At 52.4% G+C, this 17,983-nt stretch overlaps 1 protein-coding gene across 3 annotated transcripts in view; it reads left to right on the forward strand.

Annotated features, from left to right (window-relative positions):
- The window catches only part of CAMK2A (calcium/calmodulin dependent protein kinase II alpha), a 65,943-nt gene extending 50,237 nt beyond the window's left edge, over positions 1-15,706 (forward strand). For 2 of the 3 annotated variants that reach the window (XM_027545961.1, XM_027545962.1), the window contains 4 exons: positions 5,492-5,567; positions 8,172-8,266; positions 12,087-12,315; positions 12,561-15,706. In XM_027545961.1, the coding sequence (XP_027401762.1) occupies positions 5,492-5,567; positions 8,172-8,266; positions 12,087-12,315; positions 12,561-12,564 (404 nt within the window). In that variant the 3' untranslated portion in view covers positions 12,565-15,706. Of the gene's footprint in view, positions 1-5,491; positions 5,568-8,171; positions 8,267-12,086; positions 12,320-12,560 lie in introns of those variants that run through there. The other variant, XM_027545963.1, reaches the window with a different exon arrangement.
- The last annotated feature ends 2,277 nt before the right edge of the window (positions 15,707-17,983 follow it).

Consider the following 17,983-nt stretch of genomic DNA (forward strand, 5'->3'; position numbering starts at 1 on the left):
GGCTCTGGGTTGTATCCCCAAGGTCTGACATTTACAATCATTATCTTCTACTTTAGCGATATCAGGATGGGAACATTTGTGAAGTCTTGAATTTTAGTTCATTTATGTCCCTTTTAAAGAGAGGAGGAATAAGTTGCCCTGGTGGTCCAGTGGTTAATACTCCACACTTCCACTGCAGGGGGCATAGGTTTGATCTCTGGTCGGGGAACTAAGATCTCACATGCCTATAGCATGGCCAAAAATAAATAAATAAAATAAAAAGAGGGAGGCTGAAGCCCAGAGAAGAGAAAGGGCATGTCAGTGTTATTAATGGTAGGACTTGGAGCCCATTTCCTGCCTCAGTGTCCATACATGTAAAGGGCCATGTCTGCTGGAAGAGATGCTGGCCCAACCAGGAGCTTCTCCCGCTGTTTGGCAGGAGAGAGGAGCCCTGTGCCTCCCCCAGGTTCTTCAGGCCTCAGAGAAAATTTCCAGAGAACCATTTTCTGGTGTTAATTTGTTAAGTCTTCTTACTAAGTGAGAATAGCAGCTGGTAGGGTGGATTCTGACCTAACATTAAAGTTAATTAGAAATGTCATCCTCCAGGGAACATTTCCCCCTGAGCAAAGAAGGGGACATGAATATTTCAGAGCCCCTCAGGCTGATACATAGGCCTCTCACCCTCTGAGCTACACAGGACTCTGCTAGGCTTCCTCCCCACCGCCCTCCTCCTGGTCAGCTTCTTGAAAACTCCGTTTCTTTTCCAAAGAGCTGCCTCCGAATCTGGGCAGAGACATCCTGGGAAATTTTAGCCGGGAATGCTGATCTCATCTCAGCCGCCGTGCTCTGTGTGACCTTGAGAGAGTGTCTTAACCTCTCTGGGGCTTCAGCTTTCCCAGCTATGAGGGAACACTCTTGGTTGTCTGGGTGAATGCCTAGAAGACTAAAAATGCCAGAGTTGCTACTAAGCAGATGCTGGATGAATCTTTCATAGAGCAGTGGATCTGCTGAGGGCATGGGAGGGGCTCAGAACAAGAGTGAATTTCTCCAGATCTAAGGAGCCTCAGAGCCCTAGATCTTTGGTCCCAGAGAGTGAAGCGAGGGAGATTCCCGGCTGCCAGGCTTTAACCACTGGCAAACTTGGTGTCCTACATGGGTGAAGGCCAAGTTAGGCACTGTCTCGGGCTGCATTAATAGAGGAAGAGTGTCCAGAATTGGGAAGGGGATAAAAAGTGCTACCCTAGGCCTGAGATTCTGCAATATTCAAGCTACATCAAGGACTGTGTGCTCACACTCACAGAAGCATCTAATAGCTTAAGTACCCCAGAAGAGTAGATAGCCAGCTTGAGTGAGATACTGCAAACCACATTCTGGAGGCTTTCAGCCCTGAGAAGAAAAGGCTGGCAGATTAGATCAGATCAGTCACTCAGTCGTGTCCGACTCTTTGTGACCCCATGAATCGCAGCACGCCAGGCCTTCCTGTCCATCAGCAACTCCCAGAGTTCACTCAGACTCACATCCATCGAGTCAGTGATGCCATCCAGCCATCTCATCCTCTGTCGTCCCCTTCTCCTCCTGCCCCCAATCCCTCCCAGCATCAGAGTCTTTTCCAATGAGTCAACTCTTCGCATGAGGTGGCCAAAGTACTGGAGTTTCAGCTATTAGTATCATTCCTTCCAAAGAAATCCCAGGGTTGATCTCCTTCAGGATGGACTGGTTGGATCTCCTTGCAGTCCAAGGGACTCTCAAGAGTCTTCTCCAACACCGCAGTTCAAAAGCATCAATTCTTCGGCACTCAGCCTTCTTCACAGTCCAACTCTCACATCCATACATGACCACAGGAAAAACCATAGCCTTGACTAGACGAACCTTTGTTGGCAAAGTAATGTCTCCGCTTTTGAATATGCTATCTAGGTTGGTCATAACTTTCCTTCCAAGGAGTAAGCGTCTGTTAATTTCATGGCTGCAGTCACCATCTGTAGTGATTTTGGAGCCCAGAAAAATAAAGTCTGACACTGTTTCCACTGTTTCCCATCTATTTCCCATGAAGTGGTGGGACCAGATGCCATGATCTTCGTTTTCTGAATGTTGAGCTTTAAGCCAACTTTTTCACTTTCCACTTTCACTTTCATCAAGAGGCTTTTCAGTTCCTCTTCACTCTCTGCCATAAGGGTGGTGTCATCTGCATATCTGAAGTTATTGATATTTCTCCCGGCAATCTTGATTCCAGCTTGTGTTTCTTCCAGTCCAGCATTTCTCATGATGTACTCTGCATATAAGTTAAATAAACAGGGTGACAATATACAGCCTTGATGTACTCCTTTTCCTATTTGGAACCAGTCTGTTGTTCCATGTCCAGTTCTAACTGTTGCTTCCTGACCTGCATACAGGTTTCTCAAGAGGCAGATCAGGTGGTCTGGTATTCCCATCTCTTTCAGAATTTTCCACAGTTTATTGTGATCAGCCCTGAGAAGAAAAGGCTGGCAGGTGAAGGCATAAAGTCTGGGAAATCAGGTACACAGTGCAGGGCCCCAGAAACTAAGGGGCTTTTAGGGGAAGATTTTAACGTAAAAGAAGGACGTGGGTGCAAATGGAAGACGCTCTCCAGCAGTGTGGTGGCCTCCCAGGCAGGCTGCAAGCCCCAAAGCTTCAACCAAAACTGAAGCATCACATATCAGGCTGCTGGGAAGCATCCCAGCCTGGCTAGAGGCTGTCCTCAGGGGGAACTTCCAATTCAGAGCTTTGCACTGAGGATAATCACAGCTTTCAGTTATGGAGCGCCGGGCACTGCTCTCAACGCTTTTACATAACGCATCATTATTTACATAAATGACTTGATATAAAGGGCTTGGAACAGTAGCTGGTTCTGAGTGAGGACCATATGTGTGTTAGTTATTTTCGTTGATATATTCTTAACTCAACCCTCAGAACCACCCTATGAGGTAAGTACTATTAGTAGCTCCATTATACATATGGGAAACTGAGGCAGGGGGAAATAGCTTGCCCAAGGGCACATAGTTACTGAATAGTAGAGCTGGGGTCTGGCTCCAGAATCCATGACCACTTGGCTAGTCTTTCTGACGTGTTGGGGAGAAGCAGCCCACAGGAGACAAGGTGTTAAGCAGAAGCTCATGGAATGTCAAGCGGGAAGGGCACGTAAAGCTGTGCAGACAAGGCAAGGGGGGTGGCTCGGGCCCCAGGGCCTGCCAGAAGCCTGCGAATTTGCCCTGCGTGGTCACCATGATTCCATGTGGGAGCGGCTGGAATGAGGTGTCTCCTGATAGAGGTGCGTTTCTCTCCATCCTCAGTCTCTAGCTTGACCAGGAGACTGGGTTGTTGGGCTCCAAGGGACAGAGGCCACTAGGCAACTTGTGCAGTTCCAGGGAACAAGGCAAAGACAGCAGCCTCAGACCCTGATTTGGTTTATCCACTCATTCATTTATGCTGCCTGTCTCAGTGCCAGGCAAGACAGGGTCACCCAGCAGAGCTCCTGGTCTAAGACACTCATTCCCAGTCCTGGTGATTCTTAGAGGAGCCAGGAGATAAAGACTGTGTCGCTCACTGTGGTGGCTGACACTGGAGATGGTAACTTCCAAGATGGTTACGTCTACTGAGCACTCACCACGTGCCAAGAGCTGTGCTGGGCATCGGGCCCTGCCCTGAGGGGCACGTAGTGGGGCGGAGATGGTGATGATGGCTTTGTTCCTGCACAGACACCGGAGCAGATGATTTCACCTGTTGCCTCCAGTGTGGCTGGAGCTCATCTCTGAACGGGGAGTGAGCAGCATAGGAAGCTGTGCTGGGAGGCTTCAAGCTCCGAGGCTTGAACACTGGCACACTCCCTCGCTCTGCAAGGAATGTCTGCGGAGCCAGGCCTGCTCCAGGGGCCAGTGAGCCTTTGCAGCGCTCATATTAAATATTTGAGTTGGGGAAGAGACAGCCCATGGGCCCAATGTGACAGGGAATGTGTTGGAGCTCCCGGGTTCTGGGAAAGGCCCTGTGCTGGAAGCCAGACTGCACACCCGGGATGTTCTGTGTCCTTGGGCAGGCCGCACCTCTTACCAGGCTTCTGTTTGCCCAATAGCTAGATAAGGAGGCTGAGTCTGTGGTCACCAAGGTTCTTGCAGCTTGGGTGTTCTGTGATTCTGTGTCCTCTGGGCCTGAGGCAAGCTCCCCGTGTGAGGTGGGCCAGGGTGGCCCCTGCAGTTGGTAAGGAGAGGGGCAGGCCGGGTCGAGGGCTCTGACAGGAGCAGCCTCCTTCCCGCGCTCCCGGCCTGAGAGACAGGCAGTATGTCCCCATCTCACCTGAGGCTGCTCTGGCCAGCCAGCTTGCTGACCAGGTTTGAGGCCAAGCTTGAGCCTGGGGAAGAAGGGAAGGAGGACCTGGGGAATTGAGTGAGGCTTCTGGTAGGAGCCCTGCTGGGAGCTGGGACATGCGACTCCAGTTCCTTCATTGCTGAGGCTTGGTCTCCTCATGTATCAAATAGAAAAAAACTGGCCTTGCCTCCCCCAACCCCCAGGCTGTGAGGAGCAGATACAATAGTGCATGTGGGAGGATATAGGAAGTGGGACCTATGGTGTGTACCTACTATGCGCCAGGCTCTGGTCCAAGTGCCTCAGGCACATCATCTCATCCCGTAGTCATAACAACTCTGGGATGAGGGCATATCGTCTCCATATGATGGATGGGAAAACAACCTGTGGCCCACGGCTGCGCAGCTGATAACGACCCAGGCTGGGATTCAGATGAAGGCTATCTGATACTGAAGCCTGGGTTCTGTACACCGCTTGTTCAGCACTGAATGTATAAGAGGTGACAGCATCCCCATTTTACAGATGGGAAAGCTAGGGCACAGAACGTCACACACCTAATAAGAAAACTGATATCTACTCCTCTACCAGAAAGACAGCAGCTGTTTGTGGTGTTTCAGTGGCAGACAGGGGAGGCCAGGTGTCAGTAACTGGGATTCATTATGCCTGGAAAGTTCTGGAAAGCTCAGTGCCTGATTCTTGTAGGTATGCAAATAGCATAAAAACTCATCCAGACCCAAGGGATAAATAAGCCCTAAGCCCTTCCTTAGTGGCCTCAGTTTGGACCACAGGGGAACCTCTGGTGTTTGGCTGCTGGTGGTGATCATCACAGGTAACCTTGCTTGGATTCAGGTGGCAAAACAAGGTGATGGAGAAGGTGTATTTTGGAGTCAAGACTTGTGTTCAAATCAGACCTAGAGCCAGAACCATGCTTGCTCTCTGGAAGCAGAGGCTGCCAACTAAGACACAGGCTCTGCCCTTTGTAGTCGAGGGGACTTTCACACCCTTCCACCTTTCTGGGTCTCAGTTTCTTCTTCCACGAAACGGGCGTGATGACACCCAGGGACAGCGTGAGGACAACTGAGAATGTGAGGCCCTCGGGACGGGGGCTGGTGTGTGGTGAGGGCTCAGGACACGGTGGCTGGCGCCACATCTCCATCACGATCATTATTATCTCTCTGTGTCCCCTCCTGCCTTACAGTGCGGAAACAAGAAATCATAAAAGTGACGGAGCAGCTGATTGAAGCCATAAGCAATGGAGATTTTGAGTCCTACACGTGAGTTGGCTGGGTGCATCCTGCATGTCCTGCCTGAATCAGGGGGCGCTGATGGCTAACGTTGGGGGGTCTTTGTCTCTGACCCTCATTCACTCACACTGCATGTGCCGTGAATCAGGCTGAACTCATTCAGTCTGGTGTGCCTTCAGACTTTGTGGTCTCATTAAGCTTTTTGCTCACAGTACTTGTCTATATCTCAGTCCTGCTCCTCTTCCTGCTCCTATTTTGTTGTCTAGGAAGAACTCCAACAAAACTCTTTTCCTTCCCCAAGGAAAGAGGGGGTGGCTTCCACTGCAACACGAGCCTCCTCAGGAGATAAGCTGGGAAGGAGGGGAGGGAGGCAGGCCCTTCCTCAGTCCGACCATGTAGGCCTGGGCTACACTGGACTTCCTCTGACCTCAGATGGGCAGGAGCAGGCAGGAAACCAAACTTCAGTGAACAAGCGGGAGAAAAAGAACCGCAAAAAGCAATTCTGAGCCATCCAGGGATAAGGCAGAGTGCACAAAAATGGCATGATCGGAAACAAGTGGTATGAGACATTCCCTACACACCTAGGCCAGCCCTTGGAGAAGCGACCAGTGTACAAAGACTGGGCTGGAGCGCCCCCTGGTGGCCATCTTCAGCCTTGCTGGTCTAGGCCAGGAGCGGACCTCAGTGGGCCCCCAGAAGAGCCAGGATTCTGGGCTGAGGCCTCAACGTCTTGGCCAGGGCTGACAAGGCCCGGGTCTGAAGACCCAACCTATGCTTTTTGGTGGACAAAAGCTATCAACTAAGGGAAGAATGACCCTTGTCTGTTAGGTGAAGTAGGAATGACCTGGGTGGGCTTTGCTTCTTGGGCAGCCTGATTCTGGTTCCTGCTATATGCCCAGGAGTTGAAGTTTGTTTCTCAAAGGCTGGGCAGGCCAGGTGCATCCTGATCGTGGGAGGGTTTCAGCAGCAGCGGGTGACAAAGCCCCGGCAATCTGCTGATTATTTCTGGAGAAACAAGGACCTTGGAAGGTGCAGGTGTGAGACGGAGGCCGCATGTACACGTGAGTGTGATGTACCTATGCACACGTAACGTGCACGTTTGTGACTGCGTGCATAAGGGGTGTGCATGGGTGTGTGTGCATGTGTGCCCCTGAGGGTTGCATAAAAACATGGAAATGCTCTCTTGAACAGATTTTGCATCTGGCCCTGGAAAGAATTAAGTCAGTGATGAGAGAGCCTGAGAGCGGCTCTGGGGACACAGCTATAGGGAGGGAGGGAAGGAGAGGTATCTCCTGTTGACCCCAAACCCCCCCAACTCTTCCACCTCTGCGATATCACTTCTTCTGTAGCCTAGGTTTTGACCCCTTGCTATGACCTCTGGGGCCTGTGGTGCTGAGTCTGACCCTGTGTCACCCTGGATAAGCCCCTTCGTCTCACTGAGCCTGTTTCCCTACATGTACAATGGAACCGGAGCAGATGGTTTCTGAGTCCCTTCAGAGGCCCAGAGACCTCCTGCAGAAGGGTTCCTTGGAGAGAGCGAGGTGGTGCTTAGTCTTCCAGATGGTCAGGCCTCAGAGCCCCGGCTTAAAGGACTCTGGATCTGGAAGGATCCTGGGAATCCCACGTGATCTGAGAACAACCCTGCTGGCCAATCCGTCAGGAGAACCTGAGGTTCTGAGAGGAGAAGCGAGTTGTCTGGAGTCACACAGACAGAGCGGTTAGGGCGGAACAAGGGCAGGGCGCCCTGCACTCACCACAGCTCCAGCTCACACGAGGCTGGGCCCTCCGCCATTGTCTTCAGCCCCTCCCCAGGTTGGGGTCTTTGTTTGTCCTGGGGTACTTCCTGTCCCTGGCTTCACTGTCATTGCCACAGGGGTCCCCGTTGTGTCATAGAAGATCTCAGAGACCTAGGGATGGGGGAGACAGTTTTTTCCTTCCTCCATCTGGCTATTAGGGGCTCCCAGAATGCAGACCTGAGTGGGAGCACTGAGCTAAAAATACACAGCAGAGGACCTGCTCAGCCACGCCCGGGCTCCTTCCTCCCAGGCGCCGGTTCTTGGGCTGCTACCTTCCTCATCTCACAGAAGAGGGAGCTGCGGCTCCCAGAGGACGCTGCTGCCTACAATAGGACACCTCCGTTTAATGCAGCAAAACACACCCCTCCGGGGCCACAACTGCTGGTTAACAGAAGCCAATTCAAAGTGAAGGAAAAGGTCCCCCTGCCCAAGGAAGACAGATTAGGAAAGCCCCCTCTGGACAGATCTGCTGCCTGAGGTGGGGGGTGTGATGTAATTTGGAGAGTTGTGTACAGACTGAGTTACCCCCGCTGGCATCTTGGTATGGCCCTCTTGCTCAGAGACGTAAAGCCACTGCTGGGGGGCAGGGGGGCATGGTGGTCTCATGACATGTAAGCGGCAGAGCCATGGTTTGGACCCAGTAGCACCTGCCAGTCAGCAGCGTCCACACTGTCCCTGTCCCAGCCCTGTCCCCTCCGCAGCCTCACTGATCCTATGAGGTGGGTGCAGTCACTTTTGATTTCACAGGCTCACCTTCCTGGGGTCCAGGCCCCTGGAATTAGAGGGGGCACCTGAGAGGCCGCCCCAGCCCATCTTTCCTCTGACTTCCTCCCCCCAGGAAAATGTGTGACCCTGGGATGACGGCCTTCGAACCCGAGGCCCTGGGGAACCTGGTCGAGGGCCTGGACTTCCATCGATTCTATTTTGAAAACCGTGAGCAATCCCTTCCCTCTGGGCTGCCTGTTGTCTGCTCTGTTCGGTGTCCTGCCAGATGGCACAGCAGGGTGACGGGCAGGGCTCCCGGGGCGGCTCCGGAGCCAGTGAAGAGGAAGGGCCCGTGTGGACAGGGCTTGGTACCGCCTTGGTTCTCTCTCCTAAGCCTGGTCCGTCCAACTGCTGTGGCTGCGGATGGGGACCTTGGATCAGTGTGACAAGCCCTCCCAGCCCTCGCCTGCCCATGACCCTGGGAGAGCCTGGGGAAGACCTTTATTCCCTTTCTACAGATAAGGGAGCCCCCCAGGGGCACACCCCCAAGTTACAGTCACCTGAATGCCTGCGGCCACCCCAGCTGACCAGCTGGTTGCAAACTGGCATGTAGGTTGCTGTCCTGCAGGTGCCCCAATGAGTGGGCATGGAAATGTACTCTTGGGGGAGAAAAGGGGACCAAGCTCACACTGCTGTGCCTGCCTGTCTGTCTAGGTCTCTGTCCGCATGTCTGTCCTTCCCGGGCCTCTCTTTGCAGGAGAGACCCTGGCAGCTTTGCACCCCAGGGCTGTCAGGGGGCTGAGGCTGGGCCTGACCTAGGGCGCTTTCTGCCTGCGTCTGTCTCGCCTTGGCCAGGGGTCAGACAGGGATAAACCAATGCACTCGCAGGTTAGACTCGTGCAGCTTAGGACCCAGAGGGAGGCCCTGAGAAGAGGCACGGCCAAGGTCCCCCAGAGGGGAGGCACTGAGGCAACGCTCTGGGATTCCCTGTGCTTGTGGGCACCCACTGAAACAGCACTGGTTCACACAGTGGGCAAGTTGGTCCCTTTCTAAATTCTCTTTCAACACATCTGGCTCTGCCAAGAGGAAAGGCTCAGTGTAATGTCAGTCTCTCTACCGACTTTCTAACTCACCTCTTTATCGAAAAGAGAGCGGTCTCAGGCCCAGGTGCCTTGCAGGAAAGAGCGTGGAGCTAGGATTATATAATTTGATTTCATTTCCATTGGGCTTATTAAAAGTGTATTCTGTAAGACTGGTTATTCATTAATGATTGTTTTAGAAAGTCATCTTAAAATAACTGTATCTACATTAATAAAGTGAATTGACTTAAGGAAATATTTCATAAAGTAAGTATGTGCACATGCTAAGTCGCTTCAGTCGTGTCCGACTCTCCGCGACCCCTCGGACTGAAGCCCACCAGGCCCCTCTGTTTATGGGATTCTCCAGGCAAGAATACTAGAGTGGGGTGCCATAAAGTAAGTATAGGTAGATGGTAAAAATAAAGGTAGTACTTAAGCAACTGAAGTTGGCTCTAGTCCAACTCTTCATTGTACAGAGGGGAAACTGAGGTCCAGAGAGAGGAAGCGACTTGTCCAAAGGACCCAGAATGTTGGTGACAGAACCCGGTCCCGACTGCCTCCAGCGCCTCCTCCCTTCCCCGTGCTATCCCCTCACCTGGGCACCAGAGCTGGGCGCTCCTCTCCTGTCTGCATACAGACTGATGGAATCTTGCAGAGTACAAGGGCTTAAGAGCATCCCCAAAAAGCTGTGAAGAAGGAAAGAAGGAAGTTACATTTTCTTTGACAAATCAAACTCTGCTTTTCCAAGGCTAGCAACAGAGGTAGAGTGTGAAGAGAGGTGGCTGGACCCCACAGTCAGTCCCGCTCACCCCGGAGCTCCCCAGCTGATCACCAGGGGCACCTCTCTACTGGTCTGTCCTCTGGGGGGGTGCTGGTTCCCCACAATGAACACCACAATCCCCACAGAGCAGAGATCAGGCTGAGCTGGCTTTTAAGACTCAGGGGTGCAAAAGGAGGAGGAGACGCGGAAGGCTGTGTAAGCCCTTGGCCTAAACTCTGGCAGTGAGTCCCATCATAACACTGGCTCCCTGGACTCTGGGCTTGAACACCTGATCACATCAAAGGATTGAAAAGAGCAAGACACAAGGTAACTGCCTGCCCCGGTGCAAGTCTCACCCTCCTGCCTGCTTTTTCCTGCTGGAGGACCTGGCCCTTTCTCCCATGCTGTCCATGAGGGTAGATGTTGGGAGCCTAGGATCCATTCAAGAGATGCCACGTTAGGGTGACCATTGCTTTACAAATGACTCTCAGGACCCCAACCCTGGCAGACAGCAGTAAGGCCCAGTGCCCTCAACGGTGCTAAATTCTATCTCTTTGGGGATCGTTCTAGATTGTCCTAATTCAGTCCCACCTGGAGACTGACTTCTTTAGGTTCTACTGCATTTCTTTCAGAGACTGGCCCAGCTTTGGACAAGTCCAGTTGCTTCTCTGGACCTCAGTTTCCAGATCTACTAAATGGATGCATTGAACTAAACAGTGTTGAGAGCCTCCAGCCCCGAATGCTGTTGAGGATGCTCACAGAGGCCTTCTTGCATTTTGTGGGAGGGCCAAAAGGTGACCTGGGATCTCTGAGGTCCCTCCAAAGCTTATAGTGCAAAAGCTCTTCACTCTTGCTATACAAAAGCCCAGAATTGTAAAAGCCTCTTAGTCTACATATCTAAGACTCAGTGATTTGGGGTCATTTATCCAAAACCTGGGTATAATGTGAGAATAATATTTAGGTGCAGATACTATTCGGTGCTTTCTGAAGTTGTGAAAAACAATTTTTTTTTACATTTTTCAGGAAATCAGTGGCTCACAAACCTGGCTGGGCATCAGAATCAAAGGATGGGGGAGGGGAGGGAGCTTTTTTAATATGACAGATTCCTGAACTGGCATCTCCAAGGGTGGGACTGGGCAATCTATATTTTGAATGAGCTCTCCTGTGGGATTTGGGCACGCTTGGGCTACACTGAGGGAAGGTGTGAGGGTTCCACTGAAGCCCAAGGTCCTGGTGACCCCTGTCCAGCCCCTCCCGAGGTGACTGTCTTCGTGTGTTTCGTTTTCTATCTTGCTGAGAAAAAGTGAGAGTTCCTAGAACCAAGACGGTGATGATGATGATGGTAATAACTGTGGCTCACATATTACACAGAGAGGGCTGGTTTTGTCGGTTCTATCATGATTGTAAGAGCTGTGCCTTTCCCCCTAATTCTGGAAAGCTCCACGACCACATCCCATGGCTACCAGTACCATCCCTACAATTCCAAGAGTCTACAGTTTTAATGTTCTTCAAGTTTCCATAATTCTATATGTTGAGAATAGAGGTGGCTAATGAGGTGCCCATAAGGCGTATCTGACTACACATGTTTCATATAGTCTGCATGATGTTTTAAATTTGAAAGCAATAATTAAAACTGAGGCATTGACATAGAAATCCAGATTTCTAGATTCTCTTGAAAAGTGAGGTGTGGCAACACAAGTCCCACTTACATAGCAAACGCCAAGGAAGCTGCACACAAGGCGCCTCCTCAGAAGGGACATGGCGCACTGTTCACCACTCACCACTCCCTGTTGTCCCCTCACCCAGAGACACAGGGTCCGCAGTCATCAGCATCTCGTACCCAGTTCAGCCCCCTCGTGTACTCTCCTGGCCTCTCTGGGGATCTGGGTTGAGACTCTGGTCTAAGCTCACCTGACACTACATTCACCTGTATGTCTGAGATACTGTGATTCTCAAATTTCATTCCCCTGCGTTTGAAGAATTCACCTTGTCGTGAAGTCCACTGTACCTCCGCTGGGGTCTGATCTAGTCATCTACGAGCTGTGCCCTGACTCCCAGGTAGCTGAGCCCTGTCGCAGAGACCCACTGCTCTGGAAATGAGGCAGGCAGAGGTGCTCTGCTGAGGCGGTTGCTGAGAAGCGGGGAAGGGAAGGAAGTGAGACGAGGCCCCCAGGTGCAACTCCTCCGCCCCTCCCGTCCCCGCCTGCAGTGTGGTCCCGGAACAGCAAGCCTGTGCACACCACCATCCTGAACCCCCACATCCACCTGATGGGTGACGAGTCGGCCTGCATCGCCTACATCCGCATCACGCAGTACCTGGACGCCGGCGGCATCCCCCGCACGGCCCAGTCGGAAGAGACCCGCGTCTGGCACCGCCGGGATGGCAAATGGCAGATCGTCCACTTCCACAGATCCGGGGCGCCTTCCGTCCTGCCGCAGTAAGAGCCCCTCCTTCCGACGATCTAAAAGAACGGGGTGGTGTCGGTCTGGAGTTGGTACACGCTGGACGGGCCCTGAGCCAGGGGTGGGAAGACCACTGGGAGAACAGGCCTGTGGGTCCCAGGGGGTGGGGGGAGGAGACGCAGGTGGGACCCACTGGAGGCAACTTGAACTCCATCCAAGGAGGTGGGCATGGTGCCTGAGAAGCACCCACGTTACCCACCGCATCAACCATGTCTTGCAGCTGAAGGACCAGGCTGGAGGCGCTGTACTGCAGAGATCCACTCTTTGTCCATGGAATGTGGCTGCTGGTTCTCCCACTTGGATTTTGCTGGAATTCTCCCAACCACATCATCCCACCACCACCACTATCACGTCACCTTCATACCTGTGTCAAGAAAACCTGTCCGTTCGTAAAAGCCATCATGACTTCAGAGCAGATGGCCACATGTCCCCACCTGCACCTGTCACTCTTGCTCTCTGTCCCCTGCCAGGGTGGGGCTTCCTCAGGCCCAGGTGCCCTGGGTGCTGGCCCCAAGGACCCCCCTCCCGGCTGTCATTGGCCTGGTCTTGCCTTGGCTGGAGGCCACGGTCCCAGCTGTGTGTTCACCCAGGGGCTGGGGAGGAGGGGCAGAGCCGGGAGGAACATGGCATCCGCCAGAACCCCCTCCCTGATCTCCCCTCTTCTGGGGTCCTTGGGGAAGGGCAGAACAGCCAGCCCCCTGCACCAACCTCCCCCGTGGGAGAGGGCAAAGGAGGAGCAAGATGTCAGGAGCCTGCTGCCTCAGACCACCGTCCTAACTCCTCTCCCACCCTGTCCTGCCCTCTTGTTCTCGACCCTCCTCCCTTGGTGTGGGGGGCTCGATCCTCTCAGGGTGCCCCCACTTCTTCCTTTCTTCCTTCTGCCGATGTTTACTTCCAACATGAGCTGCCCATTCCACCCATCCATCCGGCCTGGAGAATTCCAGCTTCATCATATCCGAAGGGGAGAATCTGATTGCTTTTTGAGGGCAAAAGAAAACAACCGTTAGGTATCGCTTCTACTTGGACCGCATGCCTTTTTATAGCCAAACTTCTGTGTGTTTCGTAAGTGGATTTTGCGTTAATGGATATTTATGTAATAACTAGACCTCTCAAATTATTATGAGAAGGTTTGGGTTGGGAAGGGAGGTGGGAAGAGGGGTGAGGGGTAGTTTTTTTTTTTTTCCTGTTCTAGGTCTTTTTTTTTTTTGGTCATCTCTGAGATGGACTTTGTCACTTGTGGGTTATCTGGGGCTGAGGTGGACTCAGCCTGACAGGGAAGGATCTCTGACATTTCAGTCCCCAGGTTCCCTTGGGGACTGGAGAAGCATCGGATGTTAGTGCTGATGAAGAAATAGCAAATCTGGGCAGAGAGAGTGGGGGAGGTTGTCAGGCTGGCAGTATCTGGACTTTATCTTGCTTGCCTCCCAAACTGAGATCCTTTCTGCCATGCTGCCCAGGATTTCATTACATCTGTGCACCACCCTCAGCGCGCCCCCATCCATCTCTGGGGGGTTCACGAGCATGTGTCTTCATGCGGGTCCAAAAAGAACACTGGGAGTTCTCCTCTTCACACCTCCTCCTGCGGCTGTGGTTTGCATCTCTCTTTTCCTTTCTGTTTCCCTCTTCCCTTGGGATTGACTCTGATGTGGAATGCCTTGGCACATCCACCTGGATCTACTGTCTGCACTGTTTTCTTTGCATGACTTTATATGCAGTAAGTATGTTGAAACAAAAAAAAAAAAAAAAAGAAGAAGAAATAACACTCAGCAAAACCAATCTACGTGTTTTGGACAAAAAAAGAAATAGAGGTTGTATCCTCAGTGTCCGACTCGGAATTATGTTGCTGCCTCTCTGTGCTTTTGGCCTCTGTGTGGCCGTGTTTTGCCAGCATGAGATACTGTCCCCTCTGGAGGATTTTAGGGGAGGAAGAGCCACATCTCCAAAGACTTGGAGGAATCTCTGATCCCTCCAAACCTCTGGGGTATACTGGGTGTTGAGTGGAGCAGGACTGATGGGATGTGACCCAGTATTTCCCGAGTGTTCCCTGATCATGAGCTGTCTGCTGGGCCCATTGTCTTGCACTCTTGCCCCCGGGACAGGTGAGGCAGGCTGGGCAGGGGCCGCAGGCCAGGAGAGAGGCTACCCAGCCCTCCTGGTCTCCAAACTGGTTGATCACTGGCCTCTCTCCTTGGCAGAGGCCCTGCTGCCGAGGCCCAGGGCAGGCACTTGGTCTGTCCCAGGTCCAGAGGGCTTCCCAGTAAGGCCCAGTGATCCCAGTGTCCCAGCAGCATAACTGCCTGCCTCCCTTGCGAGCTGCCAGCTCCCACAGCCGTCCCCAAGCCAAAGGTGAGGGATTGCTGCCATTACCAAGGCAAAGTCTGGTCCTTTTTTCAGCCTCAGTTTCCCCCTCCATTAAAAGGACTAAATATTGCCGCCCAGCCTATGTTACAGGGCTGATGAGGGGTCAGACAGAACACTGGGGTGAAGACAGCACTGAATACACCCATGAGAATCGACAGGGTGAGTCCCTGGCTGGATTCCTGTTCTTTTCTGGGCCGGCCAGTCCCCCTTCTCTCCCCCAACTGCCCCTCAGCCCCCTCTTTGTGCCTGTCCTCTGCTTATCAGTGGAGGACTGTGGGGGAAAGAGCCACGTTTTGGGGGTTATTAGGATTTCATTCCCAGCTCTGACCAGACTTGCTGTGTGACCTTGGGAAAGTTCTTTCCCTGCTCACCCCTTGGTTCCCCACCAGAGGGAGCTGAGCTGGAGGACACCAGCGTCCTGCCTTTTGTCTGCTGACACACCTCCTGTCCACTGTGCCCCTCTCTGGATGCCAGAGAAGTGGAGGTTGGTCCCTACCCCACGTTGAGATGGCTGCACTGCGAAGGCCACGCCTGTGAGTGTGCAGCCAGCTGGTGTGGACCACAGGGCACGGCGTGATCCTGAGACAGCAGGCAGGGAGACTGGCAGACAAAGTGGCCCAGAGCCCAATACCACCAGACAGTCAGACATCCTGTAGATGCAAAAAAATCCAGACCTAAGACAAGTCCTAGGCTCCAGCATGCAAACACATTCACGGGAAAGCATTCTCCCGTGTGTGCGCCCAGCAAGCGCTGATCCTGACCCCTGGCCTCCAGTCTCCCTTCAAGAGGAGACCCTTTAGGGGATGTATTTGCCAGACTCCCCGTGCTGGTATCTTTGTTACTATTTGTTTGGGGGTTTGTTTCAGTTCTTTTTTAAAATGTGTGGCTGTGAACTTGAATGACCACTGCTCAAACTTTCTGCTATTGTGGGGTTGGGGGGAAGAAGGGGTGTCTGTTTTATTCTTGGTGTTTTCAGTGCAATAAATAGCTACCAACTTCTGTGCATTTGCTGTCTCTCTGTCTTGGTCAAGCAGAGCACTGGGGGAGTATGTCTGTTTCCTGCTCTAGTTCCTCTCGGTTGCAAAATAAAGACCCAGGTCTTTATTCTAATTGGACTAACTTGGTCACAAGCTCAAGGTTGAGCCAATCACTATGGGATTATGCCTGGACCTGTGTGTCCTAGCCTTAGAGCCAGGAATGGGGCTGGGGTGCCCTTAACAAGAGCAATGCGTTGCCACCAATGGCCAACAGAAAGTCTTCCTTAGGGACCTGGGGCAAGGCTCTTCTCCTCCGGGCCTTGGTTTCCTTGTACAGTGAAGAAGTTGTTCCAGAAGTCCCTTCCTACCCAATATTTTTCCTCTGCCCAACCTCACAGACAAGGCCCCAGGCCCCAGAGGCCTTGAGAGGGGGAGGGAGAGGAAGGGTCTCTTTACCCACAGACTATATATGAACCTAGCATCTAGGGCAGAGGCCTTGGGGCTGGAGAAAGGAGTGGAGGAAAGGCTCCACTGGGGGAAGGGAGGCCACTACCACATTAGAGGCTAGTTGGTTCCCTGACCCCAAGTTGGTTAGGCTGACCCAGGGTGGTGATGTAGAGGTTTTGGCCCCCTCAGGCCATGACAGGGTGATCAACCATTCATTGCTGACATGAATTTTCAGTACAAAACCCAACAGTCTCATGCAAAACAGATGAGTTGCTCACTGTAAGTCATGCCCCCACCTAAGAGATGTAACTTGAAAAAAAAAAGCACAGTGTTTGAGAGTTGCAAGGTAAGTTTTATTTGGCAGCAAAATGAAGACAATATCCAAGGAGACAACATTTCAGATAGCTCTGAGAAACTGCTCCAAAGTAGTAGAGGGGGAAATCAGTAAATACGTGATTCTGGTGAAGGGGGAGTACATGCAATCAAGCACATATTTTTTGCAGAAGGTTTCTGCTAGTCACGAGGAACAGTTGTCACCATGAAAGATTTTGGTGCTCTTCTAGACAAGAGGAGATACAAGAATCCGGCTCATAAAATCAGCAACTAAAAATATCTAACAATCTGAAGACTTGTTCTGCCAGTTTTTCCCAGAGCACAAAGTTCCTAATTTCTGGTCTCCACCCTAAACTCCTTTCAAGGAGTATTAAAAATCAGCAGCTGCAGCAGCACATGATTTAATCCTTGTAGAGCTAGATCGTGAGTGCTGTCGGCAAGTGCCAATTTGTATTTGATGAAGGCCTGATTCCACAGGGCCGGGGGCGGGGTTGGGGGGGGGTGACTTCTAGAGCCAACCGTCCTCTCCAGACCATGCTCTGGGTGCCTGGGCTTCAGAATTCCCGCACCAGCTGCTTTCTGGGTCTATCCCAGCTGCTGGCATGTGAGATGGCCAGAGGGCATTTCTACAGGGCATATGCGAGGAGCTTGGCAGTAAGGCTGAAAATGGCAAGGAGGTGTGAAGCAGAGGGATCCAGGCCCTTCACTTGCACTCTTGTCTTGGAGCCTGGCACGTCAGCGCCAGGACGGCTTGGACCTGAGCCTTCAGGTGCCCTGGATCTCCCTCCTGGGCTGCAGGAAGGACTTGAGAACTTGAGCTGCCATTGCAGACACTCGCCGGCAGGTGGCAGCACAGGAGCAGATTACAGGAGGTCCAGAGTTGTGTGAGTCTATGAAGCTCTGGGAGCTCCAGGTAAACCTCGAGGTATCCTTTACCTCACAGTGCCAGCTCCACTTGAAGCGCTATTATTATCTACAAGAACATGATCTTTTACAGTTCACAGGGTGCTTTCACACCTCTTGCCCTAGTTGGAACAGTCCTATTTTGAAGATGAAGAAAACAAGACTCAGAGGCAAAGAGGCTTCTTGCAAGACAGAAAGTCAGGACTAACACAAGCAGAGCTCCAGGGCCCTGGTCTGTGTTTCCCCTGGGATTCTCAAGGACCTACCACACCCCCTCCCCGCCCTGCCCCTTCTCTTTAACCGTTATCCACTCGAGCTGGTGCCTCTTAGTTGTTTACATCTGTAGTCTCCACCTCCTCACTGCCCGTTTGCTCCAGAACTCACTGCAGAGGACTGGATTTCTTTTTATTCCTTGCTCAGCGCATAGCAACATTTCTCCTTCCTTGGGGACACAGCTGCTGTACCTTCTCCGGGAAGCCCCACCTCCTTCCCAGCATGCACTGCGTTGGGTCCCGCCACAGGCTCCACAGGCTCCTCTACCCACTCCCAGCGTGCACTGCATTGGGTCCCTCCACAGGCTCCACAGTCTCCTCTACCCACTCCCAGAGTGCACTGCGTTAGG

The sequence above is a fragment of the Bos indicus x Bos taurus genome, chromosome 7 (assembly GCF_003369695.1).
Source record: "Bos indicus x Bos taurus breed Angus x Brahman F1 hybrid chromosome 7, Bos_hybrid_MaternalHap_v2.0, whole genome shotgun sequence".
In the NCBI taxonomy this organism is placed as follows: Eukaryota; Metazoa; Chordata; class Mammalia; order Artiodactyla; family Bovidae; genus Bos; species Bos indicus x Bos taurus.